The 19,725-nt window shown below is 41.5% G+C and overlaps 1 protein-coding gene across 2 annotated transcripts in view; it reads right to left on the reverse strand.

Annotated features, from left to right (window-relative positions):
- The window catches only part of TXNRD3 (thioredoxin reductase 3), a 36,248-nt gene that overhangs the window by 10,513 nt on the left and 6,010 nt on the right, over positions 1 to 19,725 (reverse strand). The window contains exons 1-10 of one of the 2 annotated variants that reach the window (XM_084887402.1): positions 17,628 to 18,055; positions 13,623 to 13,683; positions 12,320 to 12,429; positions 9,722 to 9,826; positions 9,402 to 9,474; positions 7,488 to 7,607; positions 5,192 to 5,334; positions 2,742 to 2,857; positions 1,729 to 1,954; positions 1,164 to 1,256 (exon numbers count right to left, since the gene is read on the reverse strand). In XM_084887402.1, the coding sequence (XP_084743528.1) occupies positions 1,164 to 1,256; positions 1,729 to 1,954; positions 2,742 to 2,857; positions 5,192 to 5,334; positions 7,488 to 7,607; positions 9,402 to 9,474; positions 9,722 to 9,826; positions 12,320 to 12,429; positions 13,623 to 13,683; positions 17,628 to 17,786 (1,206 nt within the window). In that variant the 5' untranslated portion in view covers positions 17,787 to 18,055. Of the gene's footprint in view, positions 1 to 1,163; positions 1,257 to 1,728; positions 1,955 to 2,741; positions 2,858 to 5,191; positions 5,335 to 7,487; positions 7,608 to 9,401; positions 9,475 to 9,721; positions 9,827 to 12,319; positions 12,430 to 13,622; positions 13,684 to 17,627; positions 18,056 to 19,725 lie in introns of those variants that run through there. The other variant, XM_084887403.1, reaches the window with a different exon arrangement.

The following is a 19,725-nucleotide window of genomic DNA, read 5'->3' on the forward strand; positions in this document are numbered from 1 at the left end:
TGATTAAGAATCTTTACCAAAACCTCACCAAAAACATTATTCTTAAATAAGGAAACATGGAATACATTCCTTCAATACTGAGAACAAGACAAGCATGGCTGCTATGGCCATTTCTGGTTAGCACTGTACTGGAGGTCCGAGCTAGCAGTGTACTTATGCAAGATAAAAAAGTAATGAGGAAGACAGTGGAAAAAAGAAATAAACTGTGGTTATTCACAAATAATATGAATAGGCATAGGGAAAACTCAAAATCTAAGAATAAATGATCAAATAAGAGCTTTTATTTTCTAATATATTTTTTACTTTGTTGACTCTCTACATTTCCTTTTTTAACTAAAAAAGTGTATAAGAGTATATAAAACATACATGTACAGTTTGTATTAAAACTATAAATTTTACAAAAGAAATGCTGTCATCCAAATATCAGCAATTTAAATCAGAATTGTTGCTATCCAAAATAATCCATAGAATAGTCAGACTTTTTGGATATTTCATATTATTTGTTTTTTTAATTATATTTATTATTGTCTTTATTATAAAACTAGAGTCCTGGTTCATGATTTCATGCACTCGGGGAGGGTGTGGTGGGGGGGAAAAGGAAAGGATCCCTCAGCCTGGCCTGTGCCCTCCTGCAGCCGGGACCCCTTGTTCCTTACCACCTGCCTGCAGCAGAGGTGGGAGAGGCTCCTGCCTATGCCACTGCATTCACCAGCCCTGAGCCTGGCTTCTGGCTGAGCAGCGCTCCCCCTGTGGGAGCACACTGACCAACAGGGGGCAGTTCCTGCATTGAGCGTCTGTCCCCTGGTGGTCAGTGTGAATCATAGCAACTGGTTGTTCACTGTTCGGTCGATTTGCATATTAGGCTTTCATTATATAGGATAGATTCATTGTTTATTGCAAAAATATTCAAATGCAGAAATGTTTAAGATATGTAATGTCCCTGAACAAAGTACTAACAGCAGGTATAGTTACACATACACATGTATTTTAGCATGGTATTCTTCACATACCATTATCAAATGTCAACAAACTACCTTCCATATTTATTATACACTAACAAAGAATCCAAAATATGTTAAGCTGTTATAATGTTCCCATAAGCTTCTTCTGAGCTAATTTATGAGTGTGTTCAACCACTTCCTGCTTATAAAATAAAAACTTACTGTGTTATATACTCCTTCAATAGTTTCTGGCTCTTGAGTGGATTTAGCCACTACTTTCAGCTTTCCAGGTGAACCTTTCTCCAACTTTTGAACCTAGTAAGGATAAACAATGTAATGATTCTATCTAAAGGAGACAGAAAATAAACAGACCTAGGGCATACAGGTGAGTGTGGGTGTATGGGGACCCAGCCAGAAAGGCAGAGAGGGAAGGGAAGGCTTATTTGTTTAAAGATGAGAGAAACTGCAGGGCATCATGACAGAGGAAAAGAGAATACAATCAGCTTAAGATGGGATGTCCCTGAAAAGGTGAGAGAAGGTGAGGGGAACAGCGAGAGAAAAGGAAATCCGAGCTGAGAGGAGGAAGGACACCACCATATCAGAGGAGGAGGGGACCAGGACCAAAGGAGCCAGGTTTGTAGACTCAGGGTGGAAACACTGTCTTCAAGGTTTGCTATTGACTACAGACCAATTTATTTTATAAAATGGAGGAGGAGTGAAATAAAAAACTAATGAAAGAGGGAATAAAAAGAAAATAAAAGGAATTCCAAATGACATTCAGACTCACCATCACAGGTACAAATTTCCTTAAGAACTTAACACCATGTTGCTCCATGTATGAACCCACTTTCTCTGCCATTTCTTGATCAAAGCCACGAAGAAGGATTGAACGCACCATAACTGTGACATCTAAGCCAACACCAGCCAGAAATCCTGCACATTCCAGAGCCACATAAGATGCACCAACTACTAATGTTTTGCCAGGGCAATAAGGCAGAGAAAAAAGGTCATCACTGAAAAATAAAAATAAGAAAAAGAATACCTCGGCAATAAAAATGGCACGAATTACTTAGGTTTCAATGGTCCTTTGTTGGCTGAATTGCAACGTGGGACTTGAATGAAAGAACACTAGAAGAATTTAGAGGTTTGTAATAGTTTCTCCTGTGGAGGAGAAGTACACCTCCATTTTTTCAAAATCAAATTAGTGGATCACAAGCAAAGTTTTTAAAAAACAGAACAGACAATTTTAGATTGCATTAAATGTAATAAGAGAAAATATTATTTTGTTAGTTTGGGATATGTGTGTGTGTTCACCCGAGTACTAACAGCACAATAAAAAATGTATTTCTTATTGTGCATCTGGTCAAAAAAGCTTTGCAGGTCATCGTACTACATTATATACTGTCCTCTGTAGAACTATCCAGGGAGATTCCTATTAAACCGCAGTATTAGGAATAGCCACTATTCTCCTGATCAGCAGGTTCATTATTATATTAGACACTAAAACCCAAAGCTAATTGTATTCATTGATCTCTAGGAAGTTTAGGGCAAATTTCAGGAGCAATTACCTAAAACATATAGCATATATTTGTAAGTAAATTCGACCTTATTATTTACCTAACCTTATTTTCTCTTTGTTCCATTATGTTAACTACATAGCTTCTTGCACTGCATATATGTACCTTTATTCATCAAGTCAAAACTTTGTGAAATAAAACAGCGAATAAACTAGAAACTCATAAATAAACATAATATAATTTAGTTAAAATAATTTAGTTAAAATGGCCTATTTACTCTTACCTAGTAATACAGTATTCTTTATCTCCTTGGATTTCTAAATACCGTGGCCTTGCACCTGTTGCTATGACAAATTTTGCAGCAGTATAATAAGTCTCTTGTCCTTTTCTATTGGTTGCCTTTAAAAAAGAAAAGTAAACTTCACTTTTCAACCAATACTACAAAATACCAGACACCATGGACAAATTAGTTACCACTCTTATGGAGCTTCCCATCAATAGGAACAGATATGCAAAAATAGCAATACAGTATGATAAGTACCACCATAGAAAACAGAAGTCTTTACAAAACATTAACCAAAAGACCACAGTGGGGTGGAGAAGGGGACTGGAAAGCTAGGCAAGAATGACTCCAGTCAGTAACATTTTAAGTAGGGATGAGAAAAGTGAAAAGATTATTCAGAGAAATTGACATCTAAAGAGAGAATAGTACACACATATATGCACACAGGCCCGAAAGCAGCTGGCATCTGGGGAACAGCAAGTTGCCAGAAGTGCCAGGAGAGGAGAGTACAGTATGTGTTAGAGGTAAAGTCACACAGATTAACGCCAAATGTAAAGATGCTTCTATGCCATCCTACAAATCCAGGCTATGGAATATCAACAAAGGTTTTCATTGTTTTTTTTATTTTCAATTATACAAGTAAATCATAAATATATTAACTTTCCCCCCCCCCCCCCCCCCAGAGAGCGAGAGATACAAACATCAATGATGAGAGAGAATCATTGATTGGCTGCTTCTTACTGGGGATCGAGCCCACAACCCAGGCATGTGTCCTGACTGGGAATCAAACCGTGACCTCCTTCCTGGTTCATAGTCAACACTCAATCACTGAGCCATGCCAACTGGGCTATATTCACATTTTAAAAATTCAAAAAGCGATGGAAGTGTTTAAACCAGGAGGTGGTTTCAGTGGGATAGAGGGAGGGCGGCCTGGAGACAGGGAGCTGCTACAAACAAACAGTGCAAGCTGTGAGGATGAAGTGGGAGGAACCTGCAGTTTCATGCTGGAGTAACTGGAGAGACACTGGTGTCACTAAGTGAGCAAGCATAGAAGAGGCAAGTCTGGCTGAGAATGATGGGCTTATTCAACCAACTCTAACAGGTGTAAGACAGTGCGAGAACGGAAACTGACTGGCATATACCAGGTATTTCTAGTTATGTCCCATATGAATGATGCCATTTAAATTAGCCCATGTATAGTTCTAAAGGGGTAGCTTTAATTGGACCACCTCTCACGTTTCTAGAGACAAGAAATGACTACAAATTACCCTCAAATTCTGTCAAGATCATTGCACTCTGTGCTATAAAAAGCAGAGTACAAAAATAAACGAGGTGTTGAGGATGATATCTGACCGTCTTTTATAACTCCAATTTAAAAATTTTGTGTTCATTAAAACGGTTTTATTTTCCTTACATATAGATTGTATAATACATAAACATTACATATATAAATTTATAAAATATACAAATTCTTATGCTACCTTTATTTTTATAAATAATATATATTAAAGTCTTAATTACTAAGGTTTCATTTTTAAAGAGAATTAACACTATTAAAATTTTGATTTTTAAAAATTGTTTAAACTATTTCTTTTCTTTCTTTATTTTTAATATATTGATTTTTCACAGAGGGGAAGAGAGAGGGATAGAGAGTTAGAAACATTGATGAGAGAGAATCATCGATCAGCTGCCTCCTGCACACCCTACATTGGGGATGTGCCCACAACCAAGGTACATGCCCTTGATCGGAATCACACCTGGGACCTTCCAGTCCACAGGCCGACACTCTACCAATGAGCCAAACCGGTTTCGGCTAAACCTTTTCTTTTAAGATAGCAATGAGCCTGGCCAGCGTGCTCACTGAGCCTGCAGTCTGGTCAGGCACATGCTGGGGTGTGGGCTTGAGCCTCAGTTGGAGGTGTGCAGGAGGCAACCAATCCATGTTTCTCTTTCATCACTGATGATTCTCTCTCTGACTCCTCTCTCTTCCTCTCTGAAATTAATTTAAAAAAATTTTTAAAGATGGCAAATAGCCAAAGCCGGTTTAGCTCAGTGGATAGAGTGTCGGCCTATGGACTGAAAGGTCCCAGGTTCAATTCTAGGCAAGGGAATGTACCTTGGTTGCGGGCACATCCCCAGTGGGATGTGTGCACGAGGCAGCTGATCGATGTCTCTCTCATCACTGTTTCTAACTTTCTATCTCTCTCTTCTTTTCTGTAAAAATATCAATAAAATATATATTTTTTTAAAAAAGATGGCAAATAACTTTAAATTAAGAGTTTTCTTTAAAAGGCAATTTCTTTAAGTTAGCCAGACTTGTGAAATGCACTAATAATGGAGGAGCATGCACTAGCTATCGTCCTTAACATAAATATGGAATTTTAGTTCAAGGCAAGTACAAGCAGTAATAAAGGAAAAGCAAAGAACAAGACAAAATATTCAGAGAGTACCTTTATTTTATGGTGTTCGACAAATTCTCCATAGGAATTTACATAAGTCACAGACTTCTCCTTCAAAGACAGCCCATAGCTCCAATTTAGAGAGCCAATGTGGTTTTGAATAGCTTCTGTCATGATCTCCCAGTTGTGCTTTACTGAAAATAAGTAAACAGGGTGAAGTTATCAAGTGAATCTTACTGTAAATGGTAAATGATATAGAAACGCACAAGCCACATGATATGTTGCTTTAAAAATCAAGAAATGAACAGAAAATAATTAGCAACTTAAACCTTTTTAATACCAGTTATGGTTTATACTTCTTCCTCTTCTATATTATAAAACATGCAAAAAAGTATAATTCTGAAAAGAATAAAACTGGGAAAAATATCCATGGAGTGCAGAACGGAGAAAACTGGCTCTCTCATGGCCATGCATGCAAAGTTATGAGGCAAAAAGATCATCACTTCTCAGGAGCACAGATGGACATTTTCACATGGCTGGCTTGTTGCACGTGGCCTTCTACATGTGAAGGGAAGCAAGTCTCAGGTGAGCGAGCACTGCATATTTGCCTCCCAGATAGGCCCAGGCTAGTCCCATTTGGTTCACCTGGTGGTGGTTTTATGATAGTGAATATCCTATATTTCTTTATGATAAATGTGGTCAGTATCACCATTGCATACCATTTTTATTAAAATGCTATGCACTTCCTTTTGAAGTTGGGATGGAAGTTGATGGAATCAGATTTCCCATTTTAGGCAGAGTTTATTTCCAGGCATTCACCTTATCTGCTGATGCTGGTTCCCAAAGGAGACACCATCTCTGTGCACCACCCCACCATATTTATAAGACACAGAAGCCAGCCGGCGGCTCCCATCAAACTAGATGAAATCCCTGAAGACAAACCAGCCAACTGAGGGTTCACCTCTGGTCACACTGGGAGACTAGACTCACCGCCTCTAGCTCTCTCAAGAAAGGGCCCAGCACTAATCATCAGGAACATGGGACATTACGGTGTAGGCAAGAGAAAGAGGTCACAGTGCAGAAAGGTTTGGCCAATGTAAACATTTATAATAAAAGTCAACTAAGATTTTACAATCCAGAGAGTTATTCTGTTACTACATTACCCAACAACCACCTTATGATCCCAGGAGGTTAGACCCAGCAGTGGCACATACCCTCCTATCCTGAGATAACTGCCTCATTTCCCCAATAGTTGGAAAAGCTATTTTTCCAGCCCTTAAGTATCATTTATCCCAAGGATCTTATCAGTTAAATTCACACTTCCTATTCTTATTTCTAGTTCTTGTTGCAAAACACATTCTATATTAGAGGCTCCCACACATGGCTGCACATTAGGACCCTGGGAATCATGTTAAAATATACAGCTTCTAGGACCCACCTCAAACCTATGCAATCAGGAGCAGAACCACAGAAGGCTCCTAATGAATGTTTATTAAACAAATTTTAAACTCAGCTATAGAAATACAAATAGCAAGTCTTTCTCTAAGAAATCCATTCTTTCTTTTCTCCCAATCTCTATTTTTATATTCCACTATAGCCACCAATTCTGGCTTCTTTCCTGCCCATTTCCTCTGCTCAGTCTAAATCCTTACACACCCCTTTCTATGCTATTATATACACAAGAAATATGATTATTTCTTTGTGCGGTTTGTTTACATAAATTGTACTTTTTATTTAATGCTCTAAAAATTGCTTTGTCACTGAATAAAATGTAGCTTTCCCTCTCTTAGCACACATCCATCTAACTCGGTGGTTGGCAAACTGCGGCTTGAGAGTCACGAGGCTCTCAAGCCTCAGTTTGCCGCTCTTTGAGTAATGAGTTTGCCGACCACTGGGATAGGGGCTTAATCACAAGGAACAACAACAGCCTGTAACTATTGGAATCGAGAGTCTAGGCCAGTGGTCGGCAAACTCATAGTCAACAGAGCGGCAAACCGCGGCTCGCAAGCTGCACGTGGCTCACCAGCTGCAGTTTGCCAACCACTGCACTAGAGCCCCAACGCATGGGTTTGTGCACCGGTAGGGTCCCTCAGCCTGGACTGTGGGGATCAGCCAAAACCAGCTCTCCGACATTCCCCAATACATCCCAGATTGGGAGAGGGTGGTTCTTGGGTGACACACCCTGGAATCGGGCTCCCTCCTCTCTGGTTCCTGGTGTGTCACCTGAGAACCACAGCTGCCAAGTCACCCTGCATTGAGCGTCTGCCCCTGGTGGTCATTGCATGTCACAGCTCCTGGTCGGCTGGTCAGCCGGTCACTTAAGCTTTTATATATATAGATTACCCACCTTGTTGATTATACTCCCAGCCAAATTTCCTTGAGTCTCTTAATGCCTGCCCTAAAAGAGCAGCTTGATGCATCAGTTTCTTAGGAATACAACCTACATTTACACAAGTACCGCCAAGACCTGAGAAAGAAAATAATTTTAATTTTTTAAAATATTTTATTGATTTTTTTACAGAAAAGGATAGAGAGTTAGAAACATCGATGAGATAGAAACATCGATCAGCTGCCTCCTGCACATCCCCTACTAGGGATGTGCCTGCAACTAAGGCACATGCCCTTGAACAGAATCTAACCTGGGACCCTTGAGTCCACAGGCCAAACCTCTATCCACTGAGCCAAACCAGTTAGGGCTTTTTGTGTGTGTGTGTGTGTGTGTGTGTGTTGTTTTACACATGTGTGGAGTCAGTGTTATTAAAATGTGGAAATGGCCTGGCTGGTGTGTCTCAGTGGTTGAGCATCAACCTATGAACTAGGAGGTCAAAGTCCAATTCCCAGTTAGGGTACATGCCTAGTGTGGGCTTGAACCCCACTGTGGAGCATGCAGGAGGCAGCCAATCAGTGATTCTCATCATTGATGTTTCTATCTTTCTTTCCCTCTCCCTTCCCCTCTGAAATCAATAAAAGTTTTTTTTTAAGTTAAAATATAGAGATGACAAATTTGAATGGTTGTGGAATCAACACCATACTCCACAATAACATGCAAATGCTTAACCCAGACTTTTTCAGTAAAGGTCTGTGAAAGAGGCTCAAGGATGAGCAAAAAAGTGGTTGTGCATTTGGAGATGCGCCCAAACTTTCATTTGAGTGTGACCTATGAAGGGATCAGAACTGCATTAGATTAATTATATACTACATCAACAGCCAGAACCCCAGAGTCCAGACTTTTCTCTTTGTAACTTGACTCCTTTGAGCCAACAGTGGGTCCAATGCAAAGCAAATTAGCTTAACTAATATAAAATTCTTGGCTATATTTTTTTTTAGTAAGGTTTAATTTTTAAAAATAATTTTCATATTTTGCCAGGTTTCTGGCAGCAAATAGATGACAAATTATTACTGAGGTGTGGGCAAGAAAGCAAGGAGGGATAGAACAACAGTAGCAACTACTAACAGTGGGCTCATCACCAACCCTACATGAAGGGGTAAGAACACCAAATAGGTGACACAGACCAGAGGGGCTGTGGCTTTCCGCTGGAGATGGAGCCAGCTTGCAGCAACCAGCAAGGAGGGAACCAAGAAAATGAAGACCCCCCCTCCATTCTCCTCCCTCCTTTGTTCTCTTCCCGTTTCCTCAAATGGCCAAGCTAGCCAGAAACCAGAGGGCAAAGATACTAACTCATCAACCTTCTAGGACATAAAGTAGGGGTGGAGACCAAAAAGAATGGGATTAAAGGATAAACAGAAAGTATCCAGCACAAAAATCTGTGTGTTCTATTTTATAGTGGAAAGAATGTGGAAAGGTAAGCACTCTCATCTACAGCAAAGTCACAGGCCTTCAGCTCCCTCTGCGCTTCATTAAACTGACTTGGAACAATCACACACACACTATTCAGATGACTATCATACAGCCATGAAAGTCAGTTATTAAATCAATGCAGAAACACAAAAAAAGTTACAGAAAACTTAAGTGAGCATGACACAGCCTACACGACAATCACAACTATGTGAAAATATTAAATGCATGTGTATAAAAATTATGGCAAAAGTGTTGGATACTAGGTCATGGGTTTTTTTGTTTTTTTTTAATCTCCCCTAAGCAATGGTCTATGGACAATTACTTTACCTCACTGAGACCCAAGTTTCCTCACCTATGGAACAGGCTAGTCATACTTCCTGAGATTGCTGTGAGAATTAAATGAGATTAAACAAAGCAAAAATGTTCGTAAAGAGCAAAGAACAATGAAGAAAAGCAGCTTACCCCAGGATGTACCCTGAGGTGTCGGGACCACAAAATCTAGCACCATTACTTTCTTCCCCAAAATGGCAGCTTCCTGAGGAAAACAGTGACATGTAAAGATGTGGTCATTTCCCTCCCCCAAGTTTTCTATTCCCTAAATAAAAAGGCTGTGTTTGTGCCATAACATAGTCTTTTCTCTTTATGAAACCAGCTATTACAATAAAAGCTTGGACTGAAACATCAAAATTGGCTTTTTTTTTTTTAAGTAGCAGAAGTCAAGTCTTATGACAATCATCAAAGAACATCAGGGAAATTATCTCCAAGTTTTACTTTTTTCATACCTGAGCACATGCAAGGCCACCAGAACCACCACCAATGACAATGAGGTCATAATCGTATGTTGATTCTTTTTGAAGCAGCTTCTGTAATAAACCACTCTGATGTGCCTATGGTTTAATGAGAGAATATGGTGTGACTTGTTTTAAAACTGTTTCTTTTTACCCTATGTTTAATTAGCATTTATTTTTTTTTATAAAAATACATGAATTTTTGTGCACTGAAGGAAGTCCCTCATCCCAGCCTGCGCCCTTTCACAGTCTGGGATCTCTCAGGGCATGTCCGACTGATAGCTCAGGCCCGCTCCTGGGGGACTGGGCCTAAATGGGCAGTCAGACATCCCTCTGGCAGTCAAGGAGTCCTCGGGGAATATACAACTAACGACTTAGGCTTGCTACTGGGGGGTGGGAGGGTGAGGAGCGGGTAATAAGCCTAAGCTGGCTTCTGGCTGAGCGGTGCTCCCCCTGTGGAAGCACTGACCACTAGGGGGGAGCTCCTGCATTGAGCATCTGCCCCCTGTTGGTGAGTGCGTGTCATAGCAACCAGTCATTCCCCCATTAGGGTCAATTTACATATTACCCTTTTGTGATATAGGATTAGAAATAATATACAATTCATGTAAACTGGAATTTAAATTTATCTGAATGGTATTCAAATAAGGTCCACCTAGTTAAGAATGTATGCCAAAGTACATGTTTGTTTATTATCTCCTGATAGGTAGGCATGTGTCAAATGACCCAGAAATCGTGGCTTTATATCTGTCAGATGAGCTCCTTTTCTTTGGCCTAATCAATGAAATATTATACCCAAGCACAATAAATAGCTAAGTACCACCCTCCTCCACATTTGTTCACCTCTGCTAGGATTCCTTTTGAAAATAATTCTTATGAATCCTTAGTAGGACACACACTTCAAATATCTCATGGTTTCTCATAAATTGATCTAAAATTTGCAGCTTATTGACAAATTTCTTATATAAAATTGCATTTTGCTTTTTCTTTCAACAATGATTATGAGCCTGGCTCTTCACTATATTCTCTTGTCCATTTGGCCCTCCTTGTGATCAGAAGTAGTTTAAATGAGGTTAGAGGATCAAATGTAATTTAGCAATAGTTTTCTTTATATGAAGTTAGTTCTTCAATCCTATTATGTTAGCTTTAGCAATGCCATCCTGGGAAGCACAACAGAAGTGCTATCAAACTGCAGGACTCAATAGATGCAATGTGGCCCACTGAAGGATGGAAGCTTTCGGCACATTCTAAAAAGAACTCCTTTGGCCTCCTTACTTTTAGATGCCATGTGAGAAATCTGTCTCCTAGGCCCGTGGTCAGCAAACTGTGGCTCTCGAGCTACCTGCGGCTTTTTGGCCCCTTGAGTGTGGCTCTTCCACAAAATACCACAGCCTGGGTGAGTCTATTTTGAAGAAGTGGCATTAGAAGAAGTTTAAGTTTAAAAAATTTGGCTCTCAAAAGAAATTTCAATCGTTGTACTGTTGGTATTTGGCTCTGTTGACTAACGAGTTTGCTGACCACTGTCCTAGGCCTTTTAATCTTAAAATAGAGTGACTATCTCTACATCTCCAGATTCATCCTCTGCCACCATTTTCTACATTAGGATTGGCAGAGGTATTTAGGGTCTATGATTACAGTACTTATCACCATAGCTTCTAGGACTAATAGAACAGACTGTTACTTGATTAACAATACTAAGCAAAAGACTAAGATACAATGTAGATCATCTCTTTTTCCCCCCAAATGAGTACAATTTTAATTATAATTTCAGATATAGTCCAATGTGGCTCAGTGGTTGAACATCAACCATACCCCAAGAGGTAGGTCACTAGTTTGATTCCCAGTCAGGCAGCCTGTGTTGCAGGCTTGATCCCCACTAGGAGGTGTTGCAGGAGGCAGCAGATTAATGTTTCTCTCTTAGTAAGGTTTCCATCTCTCTCCCTTGTCCCTCTTCCTTCCTCTCTCTAAAAATTAATAAAAGTATATTAAAAATTCTTCAGATATAAGTACTTAAACAATCACTGATTACTATCATTTGCATACATACATAAAGAATGAGAGCAGAATTTTAATAAAAGTAAATAACTAGTTATAAAATAAGAATCTTATTTAATAAACACCAGTTTTTATCTACTACTGTTTAACTGAATGATTCCTGTTTATTTCTGCATTCTAGGAACCAAAAATTTAAAGGCATGAACCTTTGCAAAGCTCCCAGGGTTAGCAGCCTTGACAGGAGTTTTACTTACCCTAGCCAAGAATGTTAGCATTGACCTCATTTTAATAAACGATAAAAAAAGAATAGATCTTGTTTCTCCCCTCTCCAGGAAGAAGAGACCAAGGTCTCCAGGGTGGTCCACCTGGCTGTCCAGCAACCTCACTCAAACATTCTTTTTCTTAGTTTCTGAAGTCTGAGTTGGTAGAAAAGCTAATTTCTGTCAAAGTAATAATCAAAGTTATCTGATAAGCATCCTATACACTTTTCATCTAACAATTTCCAAAAGACTAATAGACTCCTAAAAATCATTTTTCCCCCTTTTAAATATTTTTAAAAACAAAACTTGAACAAAAAACACACAATGCCATTATTACCTTGAAAGTTCGGTCACATCCACCCATATGTACTTTATTCACAAAAATATTGGGCACCGTTCTCTGATTAGTGATCTCTGACAGCACTTCTTGAACATTGGCCCCATCATCTAAAGAATAAAAAGTTAAATATATAAAAACACTGAAAGGGTTCCAAACCTTTGTGAGTCAAAATGAAGTGTTATAACACTTAAGTGTTCCCACATCCACATCCACACAAGGTCAGTGTATTATATAACTTTATGAAAAAATGACTTTAAGAGACACCTTTGAGAATATAGATGAAGCACCTGATTCATTTGAAAAATAAACCCTTCTAAGTTAGATTCTGATATATAATTTCTTGGTTAGATAAGAACCCTCTTTAAACGGAAAATATTAAATAAAATCCTCTTTAAACAGAAAATAGCAAATATCAACAGTAATAACTCTGAAAATATTTCCTACAATTATATTTGAAAAATCTTTATGATCAAAGTCCAAAATCTGTCCTCTATCCCTAAAAATAAAACCAGGCCACAACTACCTAAAACTATTGGGTATGCTCTTTAGAAAAGTCTCACAAACTTAAGAACATTTCACTTATTAAGGTGCCCGGTTAAAAGGAGTTGGTGAAGTCCCATGAAGGCAGACATTCATTTTTTTGTGTGTTCACCACCTCTGCAAAACATATGCATGTGTAAAGTGCTCAATTAATATTAGATAATTAATGCATGCCTGACAAGAATTCAAAAATGAAAGCTAAAAGATTAATGCATTCATTCATAGGTACTTCAATCAGGAAATAGGGGCAGATTCTTTTCACTTACTACAGCTTAATCTATTTTGCTAGAAAGTTACCAGATACATCTGAAATGTCTGAAGTGCTTTAAGGTTAGCAGCTTATACATCTTTCTCCTCCCCTCAAATACCAAAAATCTATAATAATAAAAGCGTAATATGCTAATTAGACCTGATGACCTTCTGGATGAAGCTGGGTCCGGGGTCCCGGGTTCCAGGTGCTGCGGCCGGAGGGGAGCCCAGGTCCCAGGTGCCAGAGGGAAGCTGGTGTTGGCATCCAGGGGAAGGAAGACCTACTCTTGCATGAATTCCATGCATCGGACCTCTAGTATATAAATAAGAAACTATGCCAAATTATCTGCCCTATATTGAGAGGTTCATTTTTTACATGGTTGAATGTAGAAAAAACCAGCTCATCTCACCCAAAGAGACAAGAGTAAACTGAATTGAACAAAGCAAATGAAAAGAAGCAATCTTGTTGACATTTACTGAAACAATAGTATATACTAACTATTCCACTTACCTACTTGATCAAGTTCCAAGATATTATATTCAACTCCCAAAGAAGAAAAGAGTTCTTTAACCTGCAACAAAAATTTGCTTTTACTCTCACAGAGCCAACAGTTATGAAATATGGAAACAGTAATAAAGATGTCCAAAATAAATGTTCTTCAGATATATGAGCTCTAGAGTCTAGACTCTAGACTATGGTTGTTTTTGTTTTTGTTTTTTAATCCTCACCCAAGGATATGTTTTTATTGATGTATTTTAGAGAGAGAGGAAGGGAAAGAAAGGGAGAGAAACATTGATCAACTGCCCCTCATATGTGCCCCAGCAAAGGATTGCACCCACATCCTAGATACGTTCCCTGATTGGGAATTGAACCCTCCACCTTTGGTGTGTGGGATGATGCTCCAGCCAACTGTGCTACTCAGCCAGGGTGTTTTATTTATTTTTTATTCCCTTCCTCTACACATCTTTCCAGAGTAATCTCAGCCCATTGCTTTCCTTATTTTACCATTTGAATACTCAACTTTCAACTTTTGCCCAAATCCCTTTTCGGAACTCAAGACTGACAAAAATAGAATGTCCCCAGGCACATCACATGCAATTTGCCCCAAAATAAAACTCATCATTTCCTACATACATTTTCTTCTTTTTATTTCCTTTCAATAGTCATTAAAGCATTCAACAAAATGTATCCATCAAATACCTACTATGTAGTCAAGCTATAACAATGAATAGACACAATCCCTGCCTCCAGGAGGGGAAACAGACAAAAACATTGACAATTCACACTGCCACTATTCACCAGTTGCCTGAACAAGAAGAAACCCAGGGCCTTGCTATTTAAATAGGAGACAGAGGATCCGCAACACAGGCATCACCAAGCAGCTTATTGGACAAGGAACCAGCTCCTGGAGCAAAACCTGCATTTTAACAACTTTGTGAAGCAAAGGCTTTACCCCAAGATGAAAATTCCAGGGACCTGATCACCCTGGCCTCAGCCCACTTGTAAGGTGAAGTTCCAGGCTGGGAGCAAGGTCTCAGAGATTCTGAGTCATTTTAATACTCCCTCTTTTGCAACATTTTCCTACCCCACATTAACTCCCCATCCATCCAATTAATTAGTAAATGGTATCAATCCTCTATGCTGAGCTAGTTCACCTTTCTAATTCCCAACAGTTGCTATCTTAATTTGAGCCGTTTCTCAGTAGCATCCAGCTTTGTCCCTTCCAGTTCCCTAAATTGCAACCAAAGTAGACTCTAAAGCCTACTTTTCGCCATTACTTAAACCTTTCAAGGTCCTCTACAGCCCAGAGAGGTTCTGATTCCAGGATGGAGACAAGGAGGCTGGCAGAGTCACTCCCTAACAGAACATCCACACCTGGTGAAATTATTGTAAAAATAACCTTTGAAAGTCTCTGGAAATTGACCCAAGGGCACACAACAAATGTAGAAGGTGTATTAAAGAAAATCTTCTAGAAGTCAATATGAACAGGGAAAGTCTGAGGCACTTAAGCCTTAATCCACACCCTCCCTCCTCTGTCCTGGGTCAGCTTGACAGAAGCTCCACTTCACGTGAGCAGCCAAGTCCCTGATACCTAGTCTCCAAAAGGGATGAACCACCAGCATTTCTCAGTCTCCCCACAGTTCTGAGTGGCAAAGGCTACATTCCTGACGAGTGTAGCCAAAAGCATGGGGACCCCCTTCCTCCAGCCAGCCTCACTCAGGGATCGAAGGCTTTACCCCAAGGTGAAAATACCAGGGACCTGATCACCCTGGCCTCAGCCCACTTGTAAGGTGAAGTTCCAGGCTGTGAGCAAGGTCTCAGAGATTTTGCTCAGGGGAAGAGGTAAACCATAAGATCAGAGAACTCAGAAGCTCTACCCAAAGGAAATTACTTTAAACTATGGGGAAGTTCAAGTCCAAATGTGGTCTTGAAAATAATGGGAATTTTGACGATAAGCAATGAAGAGGAGGCTGGTAGTTCCAGGAGAACAATAAGACAGTTAGTTTACCAGAAAGAAAAAAATAGTAAAGGGGACACACACACACACACACACACACACACAAAAAAAAAAAGGCAACAAAGAGAGAGCTAAGACTAGTATTTCTAGGATAAGAATAGCCTTAAACTTGCCATAAAAATTCTCTCTGCAAAGGAGCCTAGATTTAATTAGATAAGAGTGTGGAACAATTTACCCTCCAGGACATTGTAAAAAATGAAAGCACAATCAGCCTGAAATTAATGGTGCATAATATCTGGGTCTGATACCAGTAGAGACCAAAAAATTTAACACAGACAAGAGTGCTGCTAAAATCCCTGTCATCCCACGGTGACTGTGTACATACTCAAGGCTGCACTCTGAGGAGTGACGCCAAAGGCTTCATCTTTGGATGGAAATAAACATCCCTAAATTAAACCAGCAAACTCACTACAAGGAAATAAACAAGCAAACAAAGGAGCCACAGAGGAAGAGGTGTCCAGCAGCTAAACTTGCTACAATATATTACTTACGGCAAAATATCCCGATTTCAACAAAAAATTACCAGTCATACTAAGAAACAGGAGAGTGGATCCCTTCACAGGAAAAAAATCAGGCAAGAGAAACTACCAGTGAGAGGCCCAGATGTCATATCAAATAGTTAAAGTAGCCATTGTAAAATATCTCTATACAGATAGAGATATTTCTATACAGATAGAAATATCTCTATACAGACAGAAATGATGAAAAAACATCCAAATGAACATTATAAAGTTAAAAATTACAAAAATAAAATGAAAAGGTGACTAGAATATCTCGACAGTTGATTCAAGTTGGCAGGAGAATTAGTAAACTTGAGGACAGATCAATAGAGATTACACAACCCGAACAGGCAGAGAAGAAAGAATGAATAAAAACAGAAAGTCTCAGAGAAACATGGGACACCATTAAGTGCATTAACATACACATAGTGTGCATACCAGAAAAATGAGAAAACTGCAGAAACTGATTTCTTAAATAAGACCCAAAACCCACGAACTATAAAAGAAAAAGGTGATAGATTCAACGACATTAAACTTGCAAACTTCAGTTAACCAAAATATCTCATAAAGGTAAAAGGAAAAAATAAATCTGAGAGATTTTTCCAATACATATAATCAAAGGATTATATCCAAAACATAGAAAGAATACCTACAAATCAGTACAAAAACAAAACCACCTGATAGAGGAAAAAAGCAAAAGGACTGGAAGTTTCATAGAAGAGGAAACTTAAATGGCCCCTAAACACACGAAAAGATGTTCAACTTCATCAGGAAATGTATAATCAAAGCCACATTTTACAAAAAGTTCATTTTACAAAGTGTGGAAACCGGGGCTCCGCGGAGTTCTGTAACCTGCTCCAGGTGAGGAAGATGGACCTGACTCCAGCTCTAATCTCCTATTCCCAAGCCCTGGCCATTCCTTGCACTACTCTTATCAGGCCAAAAGGTTTTGTTTTTTAAAATATATTTTATTGATTTTTTTACAGAGAGGAAAGGACAGGGATAGAGAGTTAGAAACATCAATCAGCTGCCTCTTGCACCCCCCCCACTGGGGATGTGCCTGCAACCAAGGTACATGCCCTTGGCAGGAATCGAACCCAGGACACTTGAGTCCGCAGGCCGACGCTCTATCCACTGAGCCAAACCGGTTAGGGCCAAAAGATTTTTATATATATATATACTTTATTCTCCCGAATAAACACTTGATAAAGAAGCCCACATCAGACTAACAACCAAGAGGAAGAGGACGGGCGGTTAACCCCACAGGCCACAGTCCCTGAACAAGTAAGTCCGCGACCGCCTCTCCCCGAAGCCCAAGGGGCCGAGCAAAAGGTCCCCGTCCTGGCTCCGGGCAACACCCCAGAGAGCGGGCCCCAAGTCCCGGGGAGTCGTTGGGCCTCGCGGGGTTGCATCCGAGGGCGGACAGGCAACGCTCCGCAGCCGAGTCCAGAGGTCCCAGGGCGCCGGAGGAAGGACGCCCGGCCCCGCCCCGCCTACCCGCTGGCTGTGCGGACAGTAGCTCTTGCTGAAGATCATCACCCGGTTGTCCTCGATGAGGCCCTGCAGGCGGCGCCGCAGTTCTTCGCGGGCCTCGGAGGACAAGCGGCTGGGCCCGGGGGGTGAATGGCGAGTCCGGCGCCCCGGCAGCGACGACATGGGCTCGCTGTGGACGCCGCCCAGGCGGCGGTTGGGGGCGGCGCCCACCTTAACCGGCCCCGGCGACTTCTGCGCCCGCGACGGCGGCGGCGGCGGCGGCGGATGCGCCAGAGCCTCGGTGTTGCTCCTGGCCCGGCCCGGCCAGGCCTGGTCAGAGGGACCGATCGGCGGGCCGCAGAGCCCGGCCTGTGGTTGGAAGGAGGAACCACAAACGCCACCCACGTCCACACCTGCCACAGATGCCCCACGCCGCCCCGCGCCCCGCCCCCGCCCCCGCCCCCGTCCCCGCGCCCGCCCCGCCCCGCCCTCCACGCCCCGGCCCTGCCCCCGCCCCCGCGCCCGCCCCCGCGCCGGCCCCGCCCCGCCCTCCACGCCCCGGCCCTGCCCCCGCCCCCGCCCCCCTCGCCGGGCCTGCCCCATCTCGCCCCGGCCCCGCCCCGCCCCGCCCCGGCTCTGCCCCATCTCGCCCTGGCCACGCCCCCGAGCCGGCCACGCCCCGCCCTCCACGCCCCGGTCCGCCCCCGCCCTCCAGCCCCCCCCGCCCCCGGCCCCACCCCACCTCGCCCCGGCCACGCCCCCGCGCGCATGCGAACTAGGCTGCTGTGGGCGTGTCAACTACACTCCCAAAGTGGGTGAGGCTATGGCTCTTGGGCCTCTTGTGGCCCTACCCCCGAGGGCCCCGGGGTTCGATACCCAAGGAAGGACACGCACCTGCATGCAGGTCGGATCCAGTCCTGTAGGCTCGATCTCCTATCCCTGTGTGTGTGTGTGTGTGTGTGTGTGTGTGTGTGTCTCTCTATTCTCTCAAATCAAATTTTTAAAAATCAAGGAAAATATTAAAATTTTTAAAAATGGGTGTGTGCTCCGTATATCCTCATTATCCTTGCCATCATCCCAAGGCTGCCCATGGATGTCCTGTGTATCCTCCAATGGGTGCCCCCTGTGGAGGATTTTTCACGCCTTATAATCTCCATCAGCCTTAAAAATAGTCTGCAACGAGGATGTCTGAATCTTACGAAATTGTGAAGAATGATATTTTTAAAAGTGTACTTCCCACAAACTAAATAAAAATACTATGCTCCCTATCATAAAATGAGTTTCCTAGGTTGCTATCTCTAAGTCCCTACCCAATACATAGAATTCTGGAGGCTTCTCTAAGACAGGGACCCCGAAGTCATTTGTGCCAGACAGGAATCCTGTATCCGTTATTTGGGTGTATGGGTAGGTGGAGGACCTCAGAGTTAATCTTAGTCATGGTGATTTACAGCCCCCTGCTCTGCAATGAATGAATGAAATCCCACTACACAGAGGGGCTCAACCACAGAACCAGCAGGAATGGCCTGGCCTGGTCCTTCTAAGATTGTCATCTCCTGACCTGATCCTTCTGAATCCTTGTTAAACCCATTACTGCCTTGGGGTCTTAGCATTTTCTGCTTTCTCAGCCAAGGATGTTCCCCTTCCAGCAAGAAACCTATAAAAAGGTCCACATAATGAGGAACTATATTTGCCTTTGCTTTTTCCTGGAATTCATTTTTCACTTTTTCCTATTCCTTACATGTACATTTAACTCATTTATCTCTTCATTGTTTTTTAAAATAAATATTAATTTAACAAAAATAAAATATGCTCACTACTTTTCTGCATAAAAATTCAAGCAACACATAAAAGTAGGAAGGATAATGCTAAATATAATAATCACCCCAAAATTTATTAAAAATATTATTTTTAATGTATCGTGACCATCATTCAAACAACTGTCAACCTCAAGCCCAGGTGGGAGCCGCTCTCTCTGCATAGCTGTTGGGGTTCTTGAATAATTTGGGCGGCAAGTTTCCAAGCCGGAGGTGCAGAATCTCGGTCAATTGCAGCAAGTGGGAGGTTAAAGCAGAGCACTGCACAAGAGCTGTGCTATCTGGGTGGACTGGCTGAGCTCTTTGTG

The sequence above is a fragment of the Pipistrellus hanaki genome (genome assembly GCF_964339955.1).
Source record: "Pipistrellus hanaki genome assembly, chromosome: 6".
Lineage (NCBI taxonomy): Eukaryota > Metazoa > Chordata > Mammalia > Chiroptera > Vespertilionidae > Pipistrellus > Pipistrellus hanaki.